Raw genomic sequence first — 21,790 nt, forward strand, 5'->3', positions numbered from 1 at the left:
AATGGCGTTAACTAAATTTTAAGTCAAAATGTAAAAGTTGTTTCTAAGACAAGAACTTGATCGATGTTTGTACGCTTGTTACATGAATGGTAACTTAACGGATTTTGTACAAAGAGAAATTAGTTTTTTTTTAAACTTAATTTTGCATTTCCTGAAAAATATGCAATTGGTTGATACGTCACTATATAATCCTAAGGAGAAGAATAGTCAAAGTATATACAATTGCAGTTCATAAGCATGCTGTATATCGTTAACGGAACAAAAATCAATGCAACTTTATGAAAACGCTGAAAATGTTTTTCGAACATTTTAAAGTTAAGTCGACCAAGACCTTATGACAACAATAAAAGGAAAGATTCACTTTCATAATCTCCAACCAAGTGAAATGACAGTTTAAAAAAACAAATGTATAGTTTAATAAAAAAAGTATTTTTCAAAATAGTCATAAATATTATACGTATATATTTTTAACTCTATCACATTTCTACTATTCGTCTAAAATTTTTTTCTTTTTTTTCTTTTTTAACGGTTCCTCATTTACTACTATAGCATCTTTGTCAACGACGTGTTCTGTTTTTGCTTTCTTCTTTTTTCTCTTCACCTCCATAACCTGTACACCTTTGCCTTCTGATTGGGAGTCTTCCTTTTTTGATTCTTCTCCTTCTTCATTCTCTTCGGACTTTTTTCTCTTTTTTTTCACTCTTTTAATCGCTTCGGTTTTTGTTTTGGTTTCGTTTGGTTCATCTAATTTTATATTTTTATCGTCATCCACGCTTTTGGAGTTTTCTATTAGTTGTTGTTTTAAACGTCTTTCTTTTCTTCTGGCGTTTTTACTTTTTTTAATCGGCTGATCACTTTTGTTCACTTTCAACGGTACTTTGGCTTTGGTATCATTACACTTCACTTTAGCGACGACTTCCTCTACTTTGACGGCTTCTTCATCTTCCTTTTGTTCCGGTTCGATGAAATCTTTGCGTACAAAAACGGCGATGAAAAACCCATTCGTATAGTCTGTGCTTGGCACGGCATTCAGACACAAGTCAGAGCAATTATACCCTGGAGCTCCTTTGTTTTTCCATCCTTTCACTAATTTAGTACAGTCCAACAGTTTGAAATCTTCAGTCACTGACAACGCTTCGTCAACGACCGCCTCGTTTTCTTCGGGATTCGACGAGCACGTAGAATAAACAAGTCGCTCTAGATTCGGGTAACTTTTCAAAGCGTGGTTCAACAATTGAGCGTGAACATTAGCCAGTTTCTTAAGTCTTATTTCGTTATTTTCGTTCTGTCCCGGATCATTTCGAACTCGGTCCACGATACCTGAAAACATTATAATAAGTACAGTTTTAGTAGAATCTCTTTTTTTTTTATAGAAAATTTAGTGTTCCTATGGGTGTAACTGACTGTAAATGATTTGTTGTTAATTTCTTAAGTTGGTATATTTCTAAAGAAAAAAAAAACAAGATAAACCAATTGTTTTCATATTGAGGAGAGCAGAGGAAAACGCTTGAGCAATCAAGAGTTTTTGTTATGTTAATAAGTACCCCATGAAGAACAACAGTGTACAATTTAAATACAATGGGGAAATTCATTCTTAGCACGAAACGAATTTTGATAATTTTTCCCTGTTACATTTACGAGGAATAATTATAAGATTACTTAAATTAATAATTCACATCAATTTAAAATATTTGTGGCGTCGTCCCATTTAGTAGTAAAAAGTAAATAATTAAATCTTGTTACAGTATAAATATTTTTAATAAAAGTCATTATTTTTTTTACCTAGACAATACAATTTTTCTTTTTTACCAAAATCATGGCCAATTTTCACTATGATATCAAAATGGCTACAAATGAAAAAATGTATATTTAAAAAATAAAAATTGTATTTAATCATTTTAAAAATTGACTATTTTTTAAATCAAGTCAGGTGACAAACAGTTATCAAAACAAATAAAAATAATTATCATAATTAGTAGTATTTACCAGAACCGGAACACGATGGATCCACTAGAATGTATTTGACGTTATCAACGTACGGGAAAGTCAATGCATCCATATTGAAAGTTTCCACATTGGTCACGCCATATTTTTCCAACATTTTTTGCATTACGACAAACCTATCTTTGCAACGATCAACTGCATACAACGTGCTGCAACAATCGTAATAATAATATTGTAAAAAAAATAAATTTTTCATTGAACCCTTTAGCTTAAAACAATTAAAATTAAATTTTAATTCTATAATTTAACGTAAGATATGTTAAGCTATAATTGATTAAGAATACAAGTATAATAGTTAGAAAATATTTGTAAATAAATAATTGCTATTATACCTTTTAATCGGTTCACAAGTTTTTATCATCGGTTATTGTGTTATAATTTATTTTATATAATACATTGAGTATGTTTGAAAATAAAATGAGAATTTAAAAAACAATTTCAGATACTGTGTTGGGCAAAATTTAAATTAAATAATACATAATAAACAGTTTTTCAAATCTTTTTTTTCGACAAAATAAATTAATTGTAATTTAACAAATCTAACAGATAATCTGTTTAATATTCACAGAAAACATATTATTATCCCAGTGAATTTTAAACATAAAAATACATTTTCATAAATAATAATATTTTTATACTTATGAACAACAATTCAAAGCTTTTTTTACTCAAAACAATAATCTTAATAGCATTTGTTTTAAATAATTTTTTTTAATATATTTAACAGTTGAAAACTATATTTATTATATAATTACTAATAAATTAAATCAAGGTCAAAGATGTATTTGATTTTCAACCGGCTTTATATTTATGTAAAATTGAAAATAATTAGATGATTAAACAAACAATAATGAAAATTAATTTTAAAAAAATGTATTTGTAAACCAATTGTTTGTTTAAATAAATACATAACGAAAAACAAACGGAGCTATTATAAATAATTGTAATTAATGATTAAATAAAAGGTAATTAAAATTTTAAACAAATTATTTGAAAAGAAACCCAATTTATAATTTAAATACTTGTAATATATTATACTTCATGTAATTTTTTTAACATATTTAAAGTGACGTCTTTATTAATTTTTCAGTTAAAAAAAAAAGTTAAAAGAAGAAACTTGAACCAATTATTGAGAAGTTATACAAAAATTATGTAAGGATTAATTGAGTTTATGATTTAGGCGGAATTACCCTTTATTTTGCATAATGGCGGCAAGGTAGGACGTCTTCATACCGGGAGCTGCACACATGTCCAACACCGTACTCTCTGGTTCAGGTTTCAGAATGTATGGCGCTAAACAACTGGCCTGAAATTATTAAGAACCATTTAAAAAAAATATTATCATATTGGTAAAATGTACAGAAAAAACACGTTAAACAAAACAATCAACTGAAAAGTAAAAATTACATATAATATTATCGCAGTTTATGTAAATTATTTATGCAAAAAAGGCTCGACTATAGCAACTTTTACCTTATCCTGAATAATTAAGCTTCCGTTGTTGTATTCTTCAAGCTTATAAAATTTCACTTTCGGGTTGAAAACCAGCAGCTCTTTGATGTGTAAGTCTTGAACAAAACAGTTTTTTGAAAATTTTTTCGACTTTAACAACTCCAAAAAATCGCTGTACGTAGCAGGCGATTTTAATTTTTTATATTTATGCTCGGCCAATTTCTTCAGTACATCGTCGACTGTTGTTAACAAGGTGTTCACGCGAAAATAACGAGGTTTCCACGCTAAAAAAATTAAACAACAATTATTGTTAACAATACTTAATAAAAAATTATTTCAAATTGAAAATATAACATTGTGAAACCTTTGTTCGGCATTGAAGTCACTAGTGTTTCTAAATTAAGTTCCTTCATGAGTTTGACGAATTCATGTTTGTATTTTTTAATCGCCAAAATATTTTTAGCGCTGCCTTTCAAACCAAATTTTGACCACATCATTTCTGTAATTAGTACGTACGCCAAATTTTTGTCCAAATCGTTTTCTTTTTTCAGTATATTACTTTTCTCGATCAGTACGTCCAATACTTTTTCCCATTTAAACACATTCATCAATACGGCGTTCAACGTTAGCTTATTCTAAAAAAAAAAAAAACACGTGGCTTTAAATATTTCTACAATAACAACACTTTTACAGTCGTATTTTGGCATCAATTTCTTTTAAGTTGGAAATTAAAAAAAAACACTAGACATTTCTTTAAAAGTTAAAATACTTGTTTTTTTTTTTTATACATTTTTATTGTTAGTACCATTTTTAAACATTCTAATACTGACAAAAATGCATGTCTAGCTGATTAAAATAACACATAGAAATTTTATCCGACAGTATATTATACTATGTGTGTATTTAAAATCTTGTATAAATATTATAATCTTACTGGATATTGCGCTCGATAAAGAAGAGTCTTGTAGCTGTTTCCGGTTTTGACTTGTTTAATTATTTTGGCAGCAATTTTATACAGGCCAGTCGTCTTGTCGATGATTCTATCGGCCTTTTTGGCTGCTTGACTGATCACCATCTGGAAATTACAATAATAGTTTATACAATTTGCTCGTAATTATGTGCTTGTCTTTTGTTTTACGATATGAGGTCACGGCTACAATGGATCAATGGTCATGAGTGTTTTTTTTTAATCTGTGGAAGATAACGGAAGCAACAAGCAAGGGCTTCAAGCAACCACAATACATGGGTTTAATTTTTTTTCCTGTAACCGAAGCAAATTTTTAATTCAACAAAATGGCAAGCTGAACAAAAATTTTGATTCTTTAGATTTAAAGTTTTTTCTGATTCTTTTAAAAAGTGAAACTGTTGAAAAACAATTTTTTTTTAGTGTGAAAATTAACAGAAAAAACCAAGTTGGGAAGGGGGTAAAAACAAAAAAACTTGTGAAAAATTGAGATCACATTGTATAACAATATGAAAAAAAATATTTTAATTTCTTATTAAACCCTATGAGATACTGAGTGGTTCATGATAAAAGATTCACCCAGTATATATTCAAAAAAATTAACTAAAAAAATGGATATATATTTTATTTCAGTTTGTATTGACTTATTATTTGTCTATCAGAGGATTATTATTTTTTTTAAAATTAACTTCCCTAATAATTTAGATGATGACAATTTATAAAATGCATCACAAAGTTGATTGTTTCGGTTGGAATTTTAATTTAACGGTTATTGTTTTAATATTTGAAACGGTAACCTAAAATATTGTAAGTACTTTGTCAGGAACTGGTAAAAATTATTGTTGACCGTTGTTCAATTATACTGTGAAATATTGTAAACAACCAACTGTAAAATAGAAGCTGAATAGAAAAACTGAAATGTTCTTACTTGTATAATAATCAAATTAAAAGAAATATCGGGTTTCAATAGAGTTATTTAATTAAAAACACAATTAAATCAATGATTGTTTAAAATCAACGCACTGCCATCACCGGATCAAACGGATTGAGAAAATTAATAGACATACTAGTAGTCGGTAGTATTGTTTTTTTTTCATTGTGCTCTTATTTCATTCACACGGCTGTGTTCCGACAGCTAATGCTTGCAGACGGTTTTTTTTCAAATAGTAACTTTTTCGCAATCGGCCAACCGTGACCTCTTGTCATTAGTGTAAATAAAATCAATAATAATATTAATAATATATTACCTTGTGTCGTGTTTTCTAGATCGAAATAACCACCGCTCGATTCGAGTAGAGTAATTAATAAATTTTTTCGAGAGGTTAACGATTCATGACAATTTTATTATGTAGATTTTAACGAAGAATACAAATGTTTTAAACGAAAACAATTACTTTGAAAAGCACAGTAATTATTAGAGTAACATAATAATCGAAAATATGATATTTTATCGAATATGAAAAAATTGAAAAACGTGCTCGGACGCGGTTAACATATTATCTATTGTCGTTATCAAATTGATTAAATAACAAGAATAACCAGAAGGGAAACCTGATGTGCAGGGACTGATGTGTGTCAGACATTTTATTCAAAGACCCGTGTAATTTTCCGTAAGGTTTCCTTTCCGGTTATTCCGTGATAAATTATTGTTGTTGTTTGTCACGGCAAAATTAACAGGTATGTCGGCAATTCGAGTTGACAATTGTGTACAACATGCCGGCCGGTTTGCTCCCGTAAGGAATACATGGCCGCCCGACCCAACCGGCAGCCATATTGTGGTCGAGCACGAGTGGCTGACATACCTGTTTATGATATTCGCGAGTCAACGGTGGGGGAAACGTGACAAGATAATAATATGATAAATGATATATTTTATCAATAACGTGTTCCCGTCTAAGTGGCCGTTTACTGGACGTTGTACTTATGCATTCTAGTATCAGTGGCGAGGACTTGCAAAATAACAATTGAACCATTCGGTGCTCGTTTCATTATTGATTTTTATTATTCAGCCAAAATATATACCTACTGCATTTCGATTGGCCATAAATACTACACAACGGTGTTCACGTTCGGTGTCTGCGCATTGCGGGTAAACCTTTTGTGAATTTCGATTTGGAGTTTTAAGGTAAAGGAAAATATTCACTTAATCTTATCGTCATAACGATCACCAAAAATTCTATAGGCCTCGTCTCCCGAAAATGTTTTAGGCTGTCTACTGTCTACCCACGTAATAATAGTATTAAAGTGCTTTCTGTTGTGTAGTTTATTGATTCCTGATAGCTTGGGCGTCTTCAATTACGACTCGAAACAATTATTGGCATCAGCCATATCTAAACGGCTATGTCTTCATTGAGATGGTTCGACGGCGACTCCAAAAACGCGTTACAACAAATGGTCGATAAAAATTGCATGTTCATGGTTTATATAGGTTTGTAGTCGTTTGCATAATGTGTATTGTATTTTTTTTTTTTTTATAGTAACTTTATTAATGACAAGTCGCCTATTTGTTATCAGGTAAAGAAAACGATGAACTTATGGAAGTGTTTAAAGATGCCGACATTATCGAGCTGTTGAACGACGACGTTGTTATATGCTTTAAAATGGATCCGTCTAGTCCGAGCTTTGATAATTTCAAAGTGATCTGTATCCTTTTCGAGTACGCAGTGTTTGCTGTGTACTTCTTAGAAAATAATTAAGATTTTATTAATACAGTTAAAATAAGTTTAGTCCAATCGAATTAGGAATAATTAAGGTCAACTAATATTTCCAAGATGGGTTGAATACTAAATATATATAATATTTTTTATATGTATGAATGAGCTGCTATACGACGTCAAATCGAACCTCATTGATATTTTGTAACTCAAACCAGTAAATAAATACTTATCTAATTTTTTTTTTTTTTAATTTTTATCACAAACTGTAAATTGAGTTACACATTTTTGTAACAATGCGGACCATTTTATGTATTTATTTACACGTTGACTACCACACGTTAGCCTTTTTGTGGTTCTCACTCCAGTGCGTAAAAAACTGTTTTCGTAAATTTGATTTTGGTAATAAAAAAAAGTTTTTATTTGTGTTCAATAATACATTTAAATCATTCTTTTTAACTTTGAGCTACAGAATTTTCATCAGGCCAAATAACATCGTTAGCATTATTCAATAATTTTTTGAACAACGCGCATGGATGCCAATTGACGTTCTGATTATTTTCATTGACTTTGTATTAGAAACACAAGGAAAGCATAAAAAAAACATAAATAACTACTTGTAAATGATAGTAAACATTTTTTTATTTTATAAAAAGCATCAAATTATTAAAATAAATCTTATTGTGTATGAAATTTTTTGAAACACGTTGTAAGACAAAAACTTGTTTTGTTTTGGCAAGCGTCATAGTAATTGTTGATAAATAAAATAAAACATTTGATAACAGTCACATACACTCTTCGAATATTAGTAATAAAGGGAATATCTGCAGTCTTCTAATAATAACCTAAATAAACTGAAATAAATGGCTATAAATAGATTTAGTTTAGAAGGGAAAATGTATACTTTTTGCTTTTTATAATGTAACAATTTCTCTAGTAGAATTTCTGATCCATAGAAATTTGATGATTTTACAAAAATTTTGGTTTTGATTGGCGCAAAATGTTTGGCAGAAAAGAATTGTAATTTTATTATTAAAAAAAGACTGACAGTCTGACAAAAAAAAAACTTATTAAGAAATTGTATTTATAATTTATTTATTTTTTACTTTTATAACCATTTTTTCCTTGACGTAGTTTTTGATCAGTCAACGATGTCGCTATTCCTTCGATATATTTATTGGAAAAAAACAATATCGAACAACGAGTAATAAGAACACCAGCATCTACACCATCAGTTGACTTGAAAACTGTTTTAAAACAAAACCTGCTATCTGCCGTTAGCAGCACCATAAAAGATATTATATCGAGTAAGTTTTATTTTACATACTACAACATTTTTCTTATATACTAAAAAGATAAATTTGTTACAGGTGATATTTCTACAGAACTACAAAAACAGAAGCTTTTACAGTATTGGAACAATATCCAAAAAAAAGTAATTGTATTCATAATTATTGCAAAATTTATTTAATTTTTAGTTTGAACTCTGAAACGTTTTGAACTAACATTTTTTCCGTTATAATAATTTAAACTTTAAGCCCTGACTTTTAACAATTTTTTGTAACTTTTTCAATTGCAATTCAAAAGGGTTATATTTACACCTAAAAGTCATCCATAAAAAAAATACTCATCAGTATACAGACAAACATTTCAGTTTGAAAAATAAAAAAAATTGGTTTTACTTTGCTTTGAAATGACTATTGGTGTAGCTTCAATAAAAAAATAAGTAGGAATAAAGTGATAATTGTTTTCATAATAACTTTTTCTTATTTTCTGTCATTGTATTTATCATAGGCACTGGCTTTTTTATAGCATCAAGAATTTATAAGTGATAATTATTTAGTGTATGTTGTGTTTATTATAACTGTTGAGACATATTATTGTTCAATAAAATCTAATAAAAATAACTTACTAACTAGACATCTTGAATTACTTCATTGACAACAAAAAATAAATTATGTTAAATTGTTTCTTCATTAGAGATTTAATAACTATTAAAGGATAATACACATAATATTAACTTTAAACAAAATAAACCATGTTTTCAGATAGCAAAAATGAATAAACTGCTGGAAAAAATCGATATGCCGAAAATTACGGACAATATTAAAAAGTAATTATATTAATCGATATTGGATGAAAGCTGTATAACCAACATTATATTATTTTATTGAAAAAAAATAAATTAGTATAATTTCCAAAGGAAATCAATGCTCTATATATTGAAAATTAATTTGTATTTCGTACTATTGCAGATCCGACAACGATATGACAAAAATAAAAATAAAAATTCCGAGCAAAAATATTACCAGCATCCAAGAGTTTAAAGTTACTTCTTCGCTAAACGACATCAAAGCGTATGTGACGACAAACATGAGTCTTCCTTCCGGGTAACAGTAAATTTAATAAAGTGTTATTATTTTCATCCGGATCTCATTGTGTTCTTATCGATTCTCTAGGCCAATCAAATTTATAGCTCATCGGCTGTTCGTCGAAGAGGATTTTAGCGCCACACTATTGGATTTAAATCTATGTCCGTCGTCAACAATTTACGTACATTCGGTAAAGATTTTAGAGTCATTCAACTATATTAACTTAAGCCAAATTAAGCTAGGCAAACTACCTTAGAAAAATCGATTGAATTACAAATTACAAAGTACGTAATATTAAATTACTTGTGATTAAACATTTTTTTTTTTAATCTATGCAAAAGAAAATGTTCAAATTCTGATATAAATCTTATATAAGTTATTGCAAGTAACTTTGGAAAGTATTTCCAGAAAAAAACAGACAGAAAAAAATCTTGAGAGTAGATTGAACTTAAATAATGTTAAAGTTTGATTTTTTGTTTTAAACACTAAAATTTTTTTTTTTTAACGTGATTTAATTTTTATATTATTACCAAAAGATAATTTTTACATAAAAAATTTGTTTTTCTGGCCTCGTTAATTTTTCTAGCATTTGAGGTAGTTTTTGAAATTGTCCAAAGTTAAGTAAAATTAGAAACATGCTTTTCTATAAAATATTTTTTAAAAATTTTACTATAAGTACAATTTACGAATCAATTGTAGCAATTTTTTTTTAAATGTCAATTACTTTGAAAACAACAAAAAATTAACCACAGTTTTAAATAATGTTAAACATCTTTAATTTTTAACTCAAAAGAATAGCGTGGACCCTATTCAACAAAGTCCAAATTCATTGAGTTAAGTATTATGAACCAAATATAATCTTACAATATAAAATATTATCTGGTAAATTAATTAGGGACTTTGTTGAATAGGGCCCACGCTTTTCTTTTTAGTTAAAAATTAAAGATGTTTAACATTATTTAAATTTGTGGTTAATTTTCAGTTGTTTTAAAAAAAAAAAAAATTTGAGTGAAATCATCAAAGAAAATTGCATAGTTGGTAAATTAAGAAAACTTTTTCATATTAATGTAACTGGAAATTAACCAAATCAAAAGTACTTATAATTAATATGATTATACTTGAAAAAAATGTTGTTGGTTACAATTTATAAAATACTTGAGGTAATTCAATTATTGCAATTAAATTATTGGCCACATTAATTATGTAATGTAATTGTGCCCAGTAGTTCAACAATTTACTCAGTTAACTAACCCAAGTAGGTAGGTTCATAATGGAAAATATAAAATCAGAGTTTGTTACACAAATTATTTGAATAAATATACTAATTAAAAAGAACGCCAATACAGAAATGAAAAAGTAAGTAATTGTATATTTACATAATAACGCACCAAAAAGCACTGTACCGTAATAACTTCCATTGAAAATAACCGACTCATTGAAATTAAATTTAACTAAGTTTATTATTATTAAAAGTAGCTTTTAACTTGGTCACGGTAGTATTGTTTATCAGGTAACTTGAAATCTATAAATGGATTATGTGAATTTTGTAACAGATAACTTCGTTGGCCCAAACCCCTTTCTCGTCGATAATAGACCCGTGGTCATTGGTGATGAGCATCTACCGCACGCTTGTGTTGAAACCGTACTATAGCGTTCGTGATTTCGCGTTTAGTTACTTGACTCGTACACAGCCTGTCGTTGCATCCCGACCGCAGTCACAAAACGCACCGCAGTCACAAAACGCAACGCAGTCACAAAACCCGCCGAACGACAGCTACGAAAAGTGAGTATGCAGTCTTGACAATTTTTTTTTTTAACATTTTTAAACCGTACTACTATTCCGTGCAGGAAATTCACTTACAAGCCCACGTCCAATATACATAGTTTGAGAAACCGCAACGAGAACAGACGTGGACGTCCGGACGACGATGACAACAGCACCTACAACGGTAACTCGACACAACAATTGTAACGACGTTCTTCTACGATCGATTTGTTTGAGTTCACCGGTTTTTTATTATTCATTTATGAACATTTTACATTATTACTAATATGAAATGTCGTTATTTATCATCGGTTTTTTTTTGTTTATTTTATTTTTACTTAAAAAAAAATAATAAAAGTACAATATCGTACAAATTACTTTTTGTATATTCGTAAATTCTTTGTATTGTATACTTTTTAATTTTGTTATGACTGTCTAAGATATCGTTGTATTGACTTACAAAATACTGTTCTGTTCTGTAATTGAGTATTTTTTTACTGTAAAAATACGTTTATTACATTGAGATTAATATATTTGTAATTCATTTCATTTAAATTTATTGTGATCGCAAATTGTAGTATTAGACCACTCTAGTCATCTGACCTAATGTTCAAAGAAGTGTTTTTTTTTTTAACAATACAAAATAACAAATTGTATAGAGTCAATGTCGGACTTGCTTGAAAAGGTCTTTCCAATTTTATTTATTTTAATACTGAAGTATTATTTGTGGTTTTACTGATTTGTATCCATTGTTCTTATATTGTATTAGTTTTGCAGTAGTTAATACCGTAGTAATTAAATTAATGTTACATTTAAATACATAACAAAATTACTTCACTTTTTACGCTTTGAGTTCGAATATAACTCTTCAAATTTATGTACATACATTTATACATAACTGGTTTTCTTAATATGTACAATAAAAAACGTACATTAAATAATAAATTAGTATAATAAAATGTTTACTTGGATTTATAAATAATTTAATATACAGGGTGTATCATAAAGAATGGTGGGGTTTCAAACGGCTGTTGGTTGTGAAGTATTGAATCTAAATCAGTTAAGGCCAAATATTAAAGAACTACTAAATTAACTTTTGGCCAACAAAATTTTTTTTTAAAAATTTCAAAATTAGAAATAGTAGTGTGGATACTTTGAATTTGTTTAACTTATTTTTCAATTAGAAAAATTTTATCCGAGAGGACTGGTACAGTAGAGTATACCTAGGCATAATGGAATCAAAGCAACGAGGGGACGGAGAGGTCACAGGTCTACAGGAATTATTATGAATAAAATTGATAAAAGCGAATAAAATCACTTTCAAATAAAAGGCTTTGATGCTTATATGTAAATACAGCACCTCAATTTAATACTTTCTAACTCTCCAACCGATCCCACTACTGATTTTTTTTTTGCAAAAACATGACCCACATAACACTTATTATTAATCAATAACTTGTTAAATTGCACCAAAGCTATTACGTTTTTCTGGATTTTTGTGTATGTATAGGTCATATGTATATAGTAATATAAATGATGCATACTATAATTACTCATATTTACAAAAACAATTTAAATAGATGTATTGATTAATATTAATTTACTTACACACATTCTGGTATCAATATTTATTTAAAGTTAATCACAAAATAACACACTTTTCATTAAAATTGATATTACGTCATTCGCATGCATATTGTCACATTAGAAAATAATGCTTTATATTTATAAATTACACCTTGATACATAATTGTAAGGTCTGGAGTCTTATTTGAATTCGTATTGTATTAAATTACCTATTAAACTCTTAACATACTTACCGATTGATACTATGCCCAAGAACGATACGTAAAAACTAAAGTCGACAGAAAATATTATCAACCGATATATTATAATATGTGTTTATGTGTACATAATATAAAGAGTTATGCCATAACTACATACATTCTTCATGCTATGACATTTGCTATGAAGTAAACTTTCCTTAAATGTTATAATTAAATTTATAATTTCTTATTTCACTAATAGCGAAAACTGAAGATGTGAAAAGTCAAAATTTGTTAGTTGTAACTTATAAGAGGTTATGTTTAAATATTATGCGATTTTTGTATAAACAATAACATATTTGGTTACTGGTCACTCAATTAGTCGGTGGTAGGCACTAGATTGTGATAACTATAATCATAAATAGTACATACTGAACCCCAGCTTAAGTCTTAAGTCCGTCATAGGACATAGCGTACCTTTCGATTTTCGAATACATAATAATGTCACAGCGTATCTTATAACGCGTGGTTATTTATTATATCTGATATGATACGGAGTACGTTAACAAGTCAAATTACTTTTATGCGATGTAATAAAACTGCTCGTCTTAGTAGTAACGATTGGAAATATTAAGAAATATAGTCAAAACACCAAATCTTTAAAAAGTCATAACAAATGAACAAATAAATGAAAATTCAAACGCTAAAATATTTTTTCATTTTTTGTCATAGCTGTCGCCGTGTAGATCACAAGAGCGTTTTAAATTAACAAACGAGCAGGGCATAAATCAATAGCGTAAAGCGAATATTATTGGCAAACACTGTCTTGGCGCGTGTTTCGAGAGAAAAAAAAATGAAATCAAACCGAATTTTAAAAAAATTTTCGAGCACCGTATTGTTTAGTAGAATTTTCCAATTGAACAGCACTACTACCGTGTTTTGTGTTTTGATTTATACTTTTTCGACGCTATTATTTCAACAATGCATGGGCCAACGTCCGTTTCCACACTAGCTGTTTGGGTCGCTGTACTTGGCTGCTGTACAAGCGTCGTGTCGGGCATGATGAGCAAATCGCAAAAAACGCAAGCCGCTAACAAACTCAACTGGTTGGTAGGCCATCCGGGATGGGATGTGATGGAAGAAGTCAAGATCTTAATCAACAAACGCGGAGATGTCGCGGGTCCCGTTTCGACAATACGCCAAGCCGTGCGGTCCGAGCAGAGGGCGGTCAACGAAACCAACGTGCTGAAAAGACACAAGCAAATCTGGACCGTGCTCACGTGCAAGTACGGCGAGATTATGTTCAATTACAAATGTCTGGTGAACCATTACATAGGGGTTTGCCAAAGCGAAGAACGCGAGTCGTTGGAATCTTTTCGGAGGTATTACGATTGTGTGGATTCGCTGTTGCTCAGACTGCACAACTTGGCGCCCGGTTATACGTGCATGTGGGACGCATTGATGTACATTTACTCGGTGGCTCCTCAGCCGAGTTCCACACAAAAGTGCAGTGTAATGGATGCCACGAGAATATTGGCCAAATACGCGGGCAATGTAAGACCGACGACCTTGGTGAAATTCACCGAACGAGGGCACCGAACCGCATCAGGGGTCGATCACGAAATGACAACCATCGGCCAACGCATCTCGCAAGTATACGACGACCATGTACAATCTTTTATCCACCACCAGTGCGAAGTGCTGCCGGCCAACAGAAAATGGACTGCAACCACTTTGGTGGAACAATTCGAGCAAGCAATAAACACGCAGCTGATACCGCAGGACACCACTATGGTGCAGTATGTACAAAACGAAATGGACACTTACGTTGACGAGAGCATGGGCAAATGGTTCTATAACTTGGGCTTTACCTACACCAGGGACAGAGTAATCACAGTTCGAACTAATTATTAAAATATCATTAGCACCTCTGAAATACCGATTTGAAAATGTGTCAAAGTAGCATTTTATTTTACAATCTTTTGCTTGTACACGTAGCCTAAACCATTTAAGTAAACAGTAATAATCATAAAAAAAATGTTGTACATCTCTAATAATAGTTGTTAAAAAAATGTGTAATTTAAAATTAATAAATTCATCATACTCAATAAACGGTTTTAATTAAATATGCTATTAAGAAAACGTCGTACCTAAATTAATAGAAAAAAAAAACAACAAATACAAAAGGAATACTATGATTGAACACAGAAAACAGTTAGTTACAAACCGTACAAACAATAAAGCATAATAAAGCATTGCAATTTTATAAAATGTATTTAATATTTAGCTGCATAAAAATAATGCTAATCCAGCAATATGTACATGTAGCATAAGAAAAATTATATCCACAGTGTTAACTATTAAAGGTTAACGAAAAGAATGTCAAGAGTTACTCTCTCGACCGTTTTATTGAGGGAATTATTGTAAATTGACATTGTCATTTATCGTACTTCCTAGGATCTCGGTATCCTATATATTTTTGTGTACATTTCAATTGTTTTTGAGGACTTAAATCATTTGTGTATGTTTAATTTTAAAGTGTTACCTTTTACCTTATTCGTTAAACGTCTTTTTTGTTTATTTATTTTATCTATGTTCATGTCTCGTTGAAGTACCGAGTAAATTTAGAGCAGTGGTGGAATTATAGATAATGAAATAGTATAAAAACAAGCAGTAACAAGCTAGTATCTAGTCCATGCTCAGTCCATGTTGAACTGAAAAATAAATTCAATAATTATAAGGTCATATTCCTATGAGTTGTATTAGGCCAGATATTATGAAAGCATTAAAATATTAGCCAGAAACTTGATATGTTTACTAGCCACCTTAGATACTAGCTTTATCTATAATTCCACCACCACTACTCTAAATTTATTCGGTACTTCAACGAGACATGAAAATGATCTTTCGTGCTTGCAGACTTGGCTGAAAAATGCTATTTTCGGTTATCTGCCAGAGTCAAGATATGAAAATGTCAAAAAGTCAATCCTTTGCCTTAAAACCTAAAAAACCCAAACAAAATGTAAGATTATTCAATTTTAAATCTAACCCCATTTAACTATGTTTTGAGAAATATACCACAGTATTTTTTTTTATTGTAGAAAAACAAAGTATTTTAAAAATATTAAATAGTTATTTTGCATCCATAGTTTCACAACGAACCATTTGATCGAAAATGATGACATCATTACAATTATTTTACCTTTGTAATTTAATATATTTTGTTTTATGAAAATATTCAAAACGGTGTTTGAAAAAAAAACATACTAAAATATCTTTGTACACAAACTCTAAAATAGTATGTTTAACGAGACAATATTGTCAACTTTTGATTTAAAAAAAAATAATTTTTGATGGACATAAAAGTATAATGCAAAGTATAGTATAAAAAACGTTAATCCTTAAAACTTCATCTAAATAAGCAAAATAAAGATTAAGTTTCCAACCCATCTAGGGGTAAGGGTTCATGTTACTTTTTTTGGTTTGTCTACGTTTATCGGTTGTACTTTATCTAAAGATAATTCCATTTAAATTTTGACTCTTTTTAAAAATGTATAGAGCCCAGAAATTTTAAGTTGAAAAATATGTAAATTATCGGTTGTTTTTTTTAATTTCAAAAATCAAGGCGTGTAAATTTGATATGTATACAAGTGTCCCAAGATCTGTAATGTTTTAAAATTTAACGACTTAAGTTAAGACATTGTATACGTTGAAGTTTATTTCCCATTAAACGAGTAATCTTAGTATTTTTGCCACTTACCTTGCATTAGTCTTCTGAAGTTGCGCGTGGATTGTTATTTATTATTTTTACTATATGATATTTGATATGTATCATTTGATGTTTCATATACCTTAATAAAGAACTTTATTCTCAAGATGCACACAGAACAACCATAGACTATATTATACCACTGGTCAGTAAGTCACCAAGTGTATCTAGTCCGTACACGTTAATTATTGACTATAATATAATTAACCTCATCAGGTTATTAAAGGAAACCGTCAAGTTATGAAGAAAAAATACGTTAATTTAAAATCTGGCTTTAGACGGTATGGCCATGTGTTGTATTTTTGTGTTATAATTTTACATTTTCAACAAAAACATTATTATTATTAACAGCATTTTTTGTTAAAATCCGGATTTTTGGGTTCCTATCACTATTTTAAAGTTAGATGTGTAAGTAAAGATGTTTATGTTCACATGACATAGATAAAGATATGACTTACTACAGCAGGGCTATATTGTATGTCATATTGTCAGTAAATAAAAAAAGTTAATAAAATATGTACGTTACGTTTTAATTTTTAAAAGTTGACACAAAAAAAATTAATGTATACTTTAATCTGTTCTTTTTCTATTTTTATTTATTTTGCATCTAATACATCAAGTTGCTTAATTAAGTTATCATATTTGGAAACTATATGACTATCTAACTTACCAAAGATTAAGTTAACTGATTTATTTAATAAGACATAAGATAAATCCCTTCTAGCTCTTAAATAATTATTTAATTATATAATACCTTTGCCTTACTTGGCTAATGATATTTTCCATATTATCCCAAGCTATTTGACAAGAAGAAAGATTAGAACCATTAGATAATACAGTGGTCAAATTCCAAGTGTCTGTGCCGTGTTAATTTTCAGCTGTTCATGTTTTAGAAGAAAATACCCGCTGTAGTATTGAGTCTATTGTTACTAAAGCTATCGCAGTATACCAATAAAGGAATAGCGCTTAGTAAAATAACAATATGTCTGAAAAAGAATCAGTCTTCCATTAATAATAATGAATATTCAACAACTAGTCATCCTAACATTTTTCTTTATTAACTAAACATAACATACACATTACACACACATCATATTATTTAAAACATAGTACACACAATTTCTCTCTTAAGCACACAATTAATTTTATTCTCTCATCCTACAATAGTTTTCTGCACATACGAAACACATTACGGGGTACAATCTTAGTCATTATACATTTTAAAATGCACTTGGTTAAAACTACGTCGTATTCCGGTGAATGAGGGCGAGCCATGTCGTGATTTTTACCACAGCATCGCTCGTGTGTTTCTACTAGGTTCAGAAGTCTACCCTGTTTTACAAATGGTCCAATGGGTACTTCTACTAATTCCTTCTTCCCCGTTCGAGATTGGACGACATGTAAGTTTTAAGTGGAAAAATCCCCAACTGTTTCTGCCCTGGGAGCGCACAGCTTGTTAAATATTTTTTAAGTCTGTATCCCCTTGCCACTAGATAAATACCTTCCGTTATGATCCATATCGTTGGATCGACGGCCATCAGATTTGAGTATTGTTTTAACGTAAAGGCAATGGCATCTGTGATTGTCGGGTGGAATCCGTGTGAGCTGTCATATTGTGTGACTGCAGATGACGGAATGTATACTGTGTTGAGAATCCAATGATTGTTCGAGTACAAGTGTTGGTAAAAACAAATATTGATTGGAGAAGATGGGGTATTTGAGTGAGTCCTTTGAATCCTGGATGGAATGCACGAACAGTTTATTGAGATCGAATATTCCACGAGAAGTTTCATGTAATCGTCAATAGTGAACAATAGTGAAATTGTTGTGTCGGGGCGATATTAGTGTTATCACCCCTTTTACTAATTGGGTGTATTAAGACCTGGCAATCCGGTTTGGTTTGTGTGTCCGGTAATATCCTCCCCCGGTGTGAATGTGAAAGGCGTATTGGTCCTCAATGATGACACTGTGTGACTGAGTCAAACCTGTTGAATCTGATCTGTAGATAGTGCAATGTCGACGTGTGCGTAAGGTGTGTATACATGTGTACATATGTTACAATATTGTTTTCATTACTTGATGGTTAGTGGATACAATGTGTGGTTCTATAGCGTGTTCACAAGGTTAGTTTACTAATAAATGTGTATATATACTTATATATGTAACTAAGGTGTACATAATGTATGAATTAATACTAACCATGTTATAATTTAGGTTAATTTGATTATGAATATGTCATAAAATACATTGTTTTTTTTTTGTTTAGACAAATAACGTGATTTAGATTAACAATAATGATAATTAGTATGAATAAGATGAAATGTTTGTTTATATATTTATTATAAAATCTAATATTAATGATTATTATAATTGCGAATACAATGTAAATGATTATATATAATTAAAAAAGTTTTTTTTTCTTTCAATATTTTTGTTTACTTATTTTAACATGATGCAAGTTAATGATTATAATGTACATAATTTAAAAAGTATATTTGAATTATAATAATATGTACTAATATATAAATCGTGTGATATAAATCAAAATTGAATATTTATACGTTATATAAATATAATATACGAGTAACACATGATATGTTTGAAGATTTAATGATATACATGATTTTTTTATTGTATCCTCATTTTCATAGTTTGAGAAATATAAAAATAAATTTAAGTATTTGAATAAAAATGAATATAAATTAAGATGTGCGTTATAATCTAGAATGTCATTACTATACATATATAATTTTTTATAAGTATTTCTTGTATTAAATGAATAAAATATAAAATAATGTAAATAAATGTAGATATTTTATTTATTTATTATTTATTGTTGTGTTAATATGTAATAACAAGTGTTCAAATTAAAATTAAGTGAGTAACAAAGTATATTAATTCTAAACATGTACCTATCTTTAACTAAACATTAATCATTAACACAAAACAAATGAGGGAGCATTATTAAGAGAACGCATCATTCGGTGTAGAGGATGGTTATAACCATAAGAGGTTGAATGTGGAGGAATATATAAAAGGTTATGGTTTCTAGTATTGTGAGAAGGGACACTTAGTTTTATAACAGATAAAACATCAGGAACATCCAAGGAACCACTGAGAACAGAAGAAATGAATTTGAGGTCAGCGTCTGAACGACGGGTTGAGAGTAAGGGTATATTTAATTTAGAACGAATGAGCGTATAGTCGTGAAGTGGGTGTTCTATTTTTAATGAATAAGCGGCATAAGAGAGGAATCTATTTTGAACACGTTCTAATCTATTCAGATCGTTTGCTAGGTATTGATGCCAAATAATTGCACCATATTCTAGAATAGGCCGAACTAAGGCAAAACAAAGGGTTCGGAGGCAGTTTGCAGACTTAAACACCGATGTATTGCGTTTTATTAAACCTATCACTTTAAGTGCTTTACTAACGGTAGTATTGATATGGTGGTCAAAGTTCAAATACGGTGTATAATAAATTCCAAGATCCTTAAACAAGAAAACTCGCTGGAGAAGAATATTATTAAGGGAATAAGAGTAGGAAATGGGATTACGTTGCCTGGTGAAAGTCATAATATGACATTTGTCTATATTAAGCCCAAGTCCAAGGTGTTCGACCCAAGAAAAAAACATGTTAAGTTCAGATTGTAGTGTGAGACAGCTTTCCTGGTCATCAATTTTTAAATATATTTTTATGTCATCGGCAAAAAGTAAGAATTTAGCCTTACTTATCCATTTGTTAATAGAATTGACAGATAAAATGTATGTAATTATATACTTGTTTATAGGCATTGCGTTCCAAACAGTAATCATTATGAGAGATGTAAAGTGTTCTAAGTGTTTGAAAGGATATGTCTAGTGTTTTAAAAGAATTTTTTTATTCTGGTGTGATTATGAAAATAGTTGTAGAATGTAGATTTGCATCAGATGACAGATGTATACGAAATGTTATGTGTATGTTGTAAAATGGCTGTATCGTGAGAGAAGGGTGTTGTGGAGTTTATTGAGTAAAGTATAGTTTATGTTATTTTGTTAAGTATAATTATTGTTAGGTATATTGTGTGTATGTTAGAATTGGTTCGTTAAGTAATTTCCTATGTTGTCAAGTCCGGTCCGTAGGGCAAAGTAGGAGAATAGACAGGCGGTGTTATAGGCATCGCAATTCGGGTCGTGCAGGTTCAAGTCGGTGTGTTGAATTTGTTATACCAAATTGTGTGTCTCAGTAAAGTTTAACAGATTGTCGTTTTTGTCGACGGTCCCTATCTTTGACGAACAGATGGGTTGTTTGTTGTCTAGATGCTATTAAATTAAGGAATGTTAGGTTTATGTTCATTTTTTTAAGCAGTCGTCAGTCATTGCGTCCGTGGAAGAGTATAGCAAACCGAGTCTGTCATGGGAAAAGTAATTATTAATATATTCCGTATTTCAGGTGTTGTAGTCAGTCGTTGTTGCGATACCTATTTGTTCTAATATGGCCTGTCTATGTGATGGGTTGTGTGATCAGTATTTGTTAACGTATTGTCTAGTCTTTGTAAGAGTAAGTCGGAAGTAATGTGGGTTGGGGATATTTTAATATTAATAGCAGTCCCCTAAGGCACTTGTGGGTGTTGCGTTACCAAGGGCCTGAGTGATGGTACCTGAAACTAAAATATCATTATCGTTATAGTTTCCAATCTTATAAAATCTTAAATGTATTTTGTTTGTGGTAGAATGTCGTGGAATAATGAAATATAAAAGAGAAATTAAAGCTATAAAACAACTCTGTTAGAAGTAGCAAGAGTGTTGACTCCATTAAACCATGAACACTAACATTGGATGAACATTTTCCACGCTTAATCATTTCCCGGAGGATCTTTAAGACAGAGCCCGAAGTAGGATTATCTGAATTTTGCAAGCTAGCTTCAACAACTATAACTCTATTTTTGAGAGTTATATTCCTTGCGCAGAGCTAAGTTATCACAACTAAGCTCTTTCACCTGGCTACCACCGCCAGAGAGGATCTTTTTCAGAGAGACAAATTGTGCTTCTTGATATTCAATAAG

At 30.0% G+C, this 21,790-nt stretch overlaps 2 protein-coding genes across 3 annotated transcripts; one reads left to right on the plus strand and one right to left on the minus strand.

The window, feature by feature from the left end:
* Positions 1-431: 431 nt before the first annotated feature.
* Positions 432-5,925, minus strand: LOC126847722 (28S rRNA (cytosine-C(5))-methyltransferase). 2 transcript variants are annotated; one of them, XM_050588102.1, is made up of 8 exons: positions 5,668-5,925; positions 4,595-4,717; positions 4,391-4,531; positions 3,821-4,091; positions 3,478-3,740; positions 3,195-3,310; positions 1,987-2,153; positions 432-1,320 (listed from the first exon to the last, which is right to left on the minus strand). In XM_050588102.1, exons 3-8 carry the CDS (start codon positions 4,529-4,531, stop codon positions 488-490), a joined length of 1,791 nt encoding a protein of 596 aa, XP_050444059.1. In that variant the 5' UTR covers positions 4,595-4,717; positions 5,668-5,925; the 3' UTR covers positions 432-487. The 2 variants fall into 2 exon arrangements, with proteins under 2 accessions (XP_050444059.1, XP_050444058.1); XM_050588101.1 differs by lacking the exon at positions 4,595-4,717 and having other exon boundaries at positions 435-1,320.
* A 392-nt stretch (positions 5,926-6,317) lies between these two features.
* LOC126847723 (UBX domain-containing protein 4-like) lies at positions 6,318-11,843 on the plus strand. Its single transcript, XM_050588103.1, has 10 exons — positions 6,318-6,545; positions 6,683-6,848; positions 6,935-7,063; positions 8,220-8,381; positions 8,445-8,509; positions 9,123-9,187; positions 9,330-9,464; positions 9,534-9,636; positions 11,000-11,229; positions 11,295-11,843. Exons 2-10 carry the CDS (start codon positions 6,761-6,763, stop codon positions 11,416-11,418), a joined length of 1,101 nt encoding a protein of 366 aa, XP_050444060.1. The 5' UTR covers positions 6,318-6,545; positions 6,683-6,760; the 3' UTR covers positions 11,419-11,843.
* The last annotated feature ends 9,947 nt before the right edge of the window (positions 11,844-21,790 follow it).

Source organism: Adelges cooleyi, unplaced genomic scaffold, assembly GCF_023614345.1.
Source record: "Adelges cooleyi isolate 19-005CV unplaced genomic scaffold, UGA_ACOO_1.1 ACOO_flye_CR_arks_rails_tigmint_CR_PRNA_118, whole genome shotgun sequence".
Classification (NCBI taxonomy): domain Eukaryota; kingdom Metazoa; phylum Arthropoda; class Insecta; order Hemiptera; family Adelgidae; genus Adelges; species Adelges cooleyi.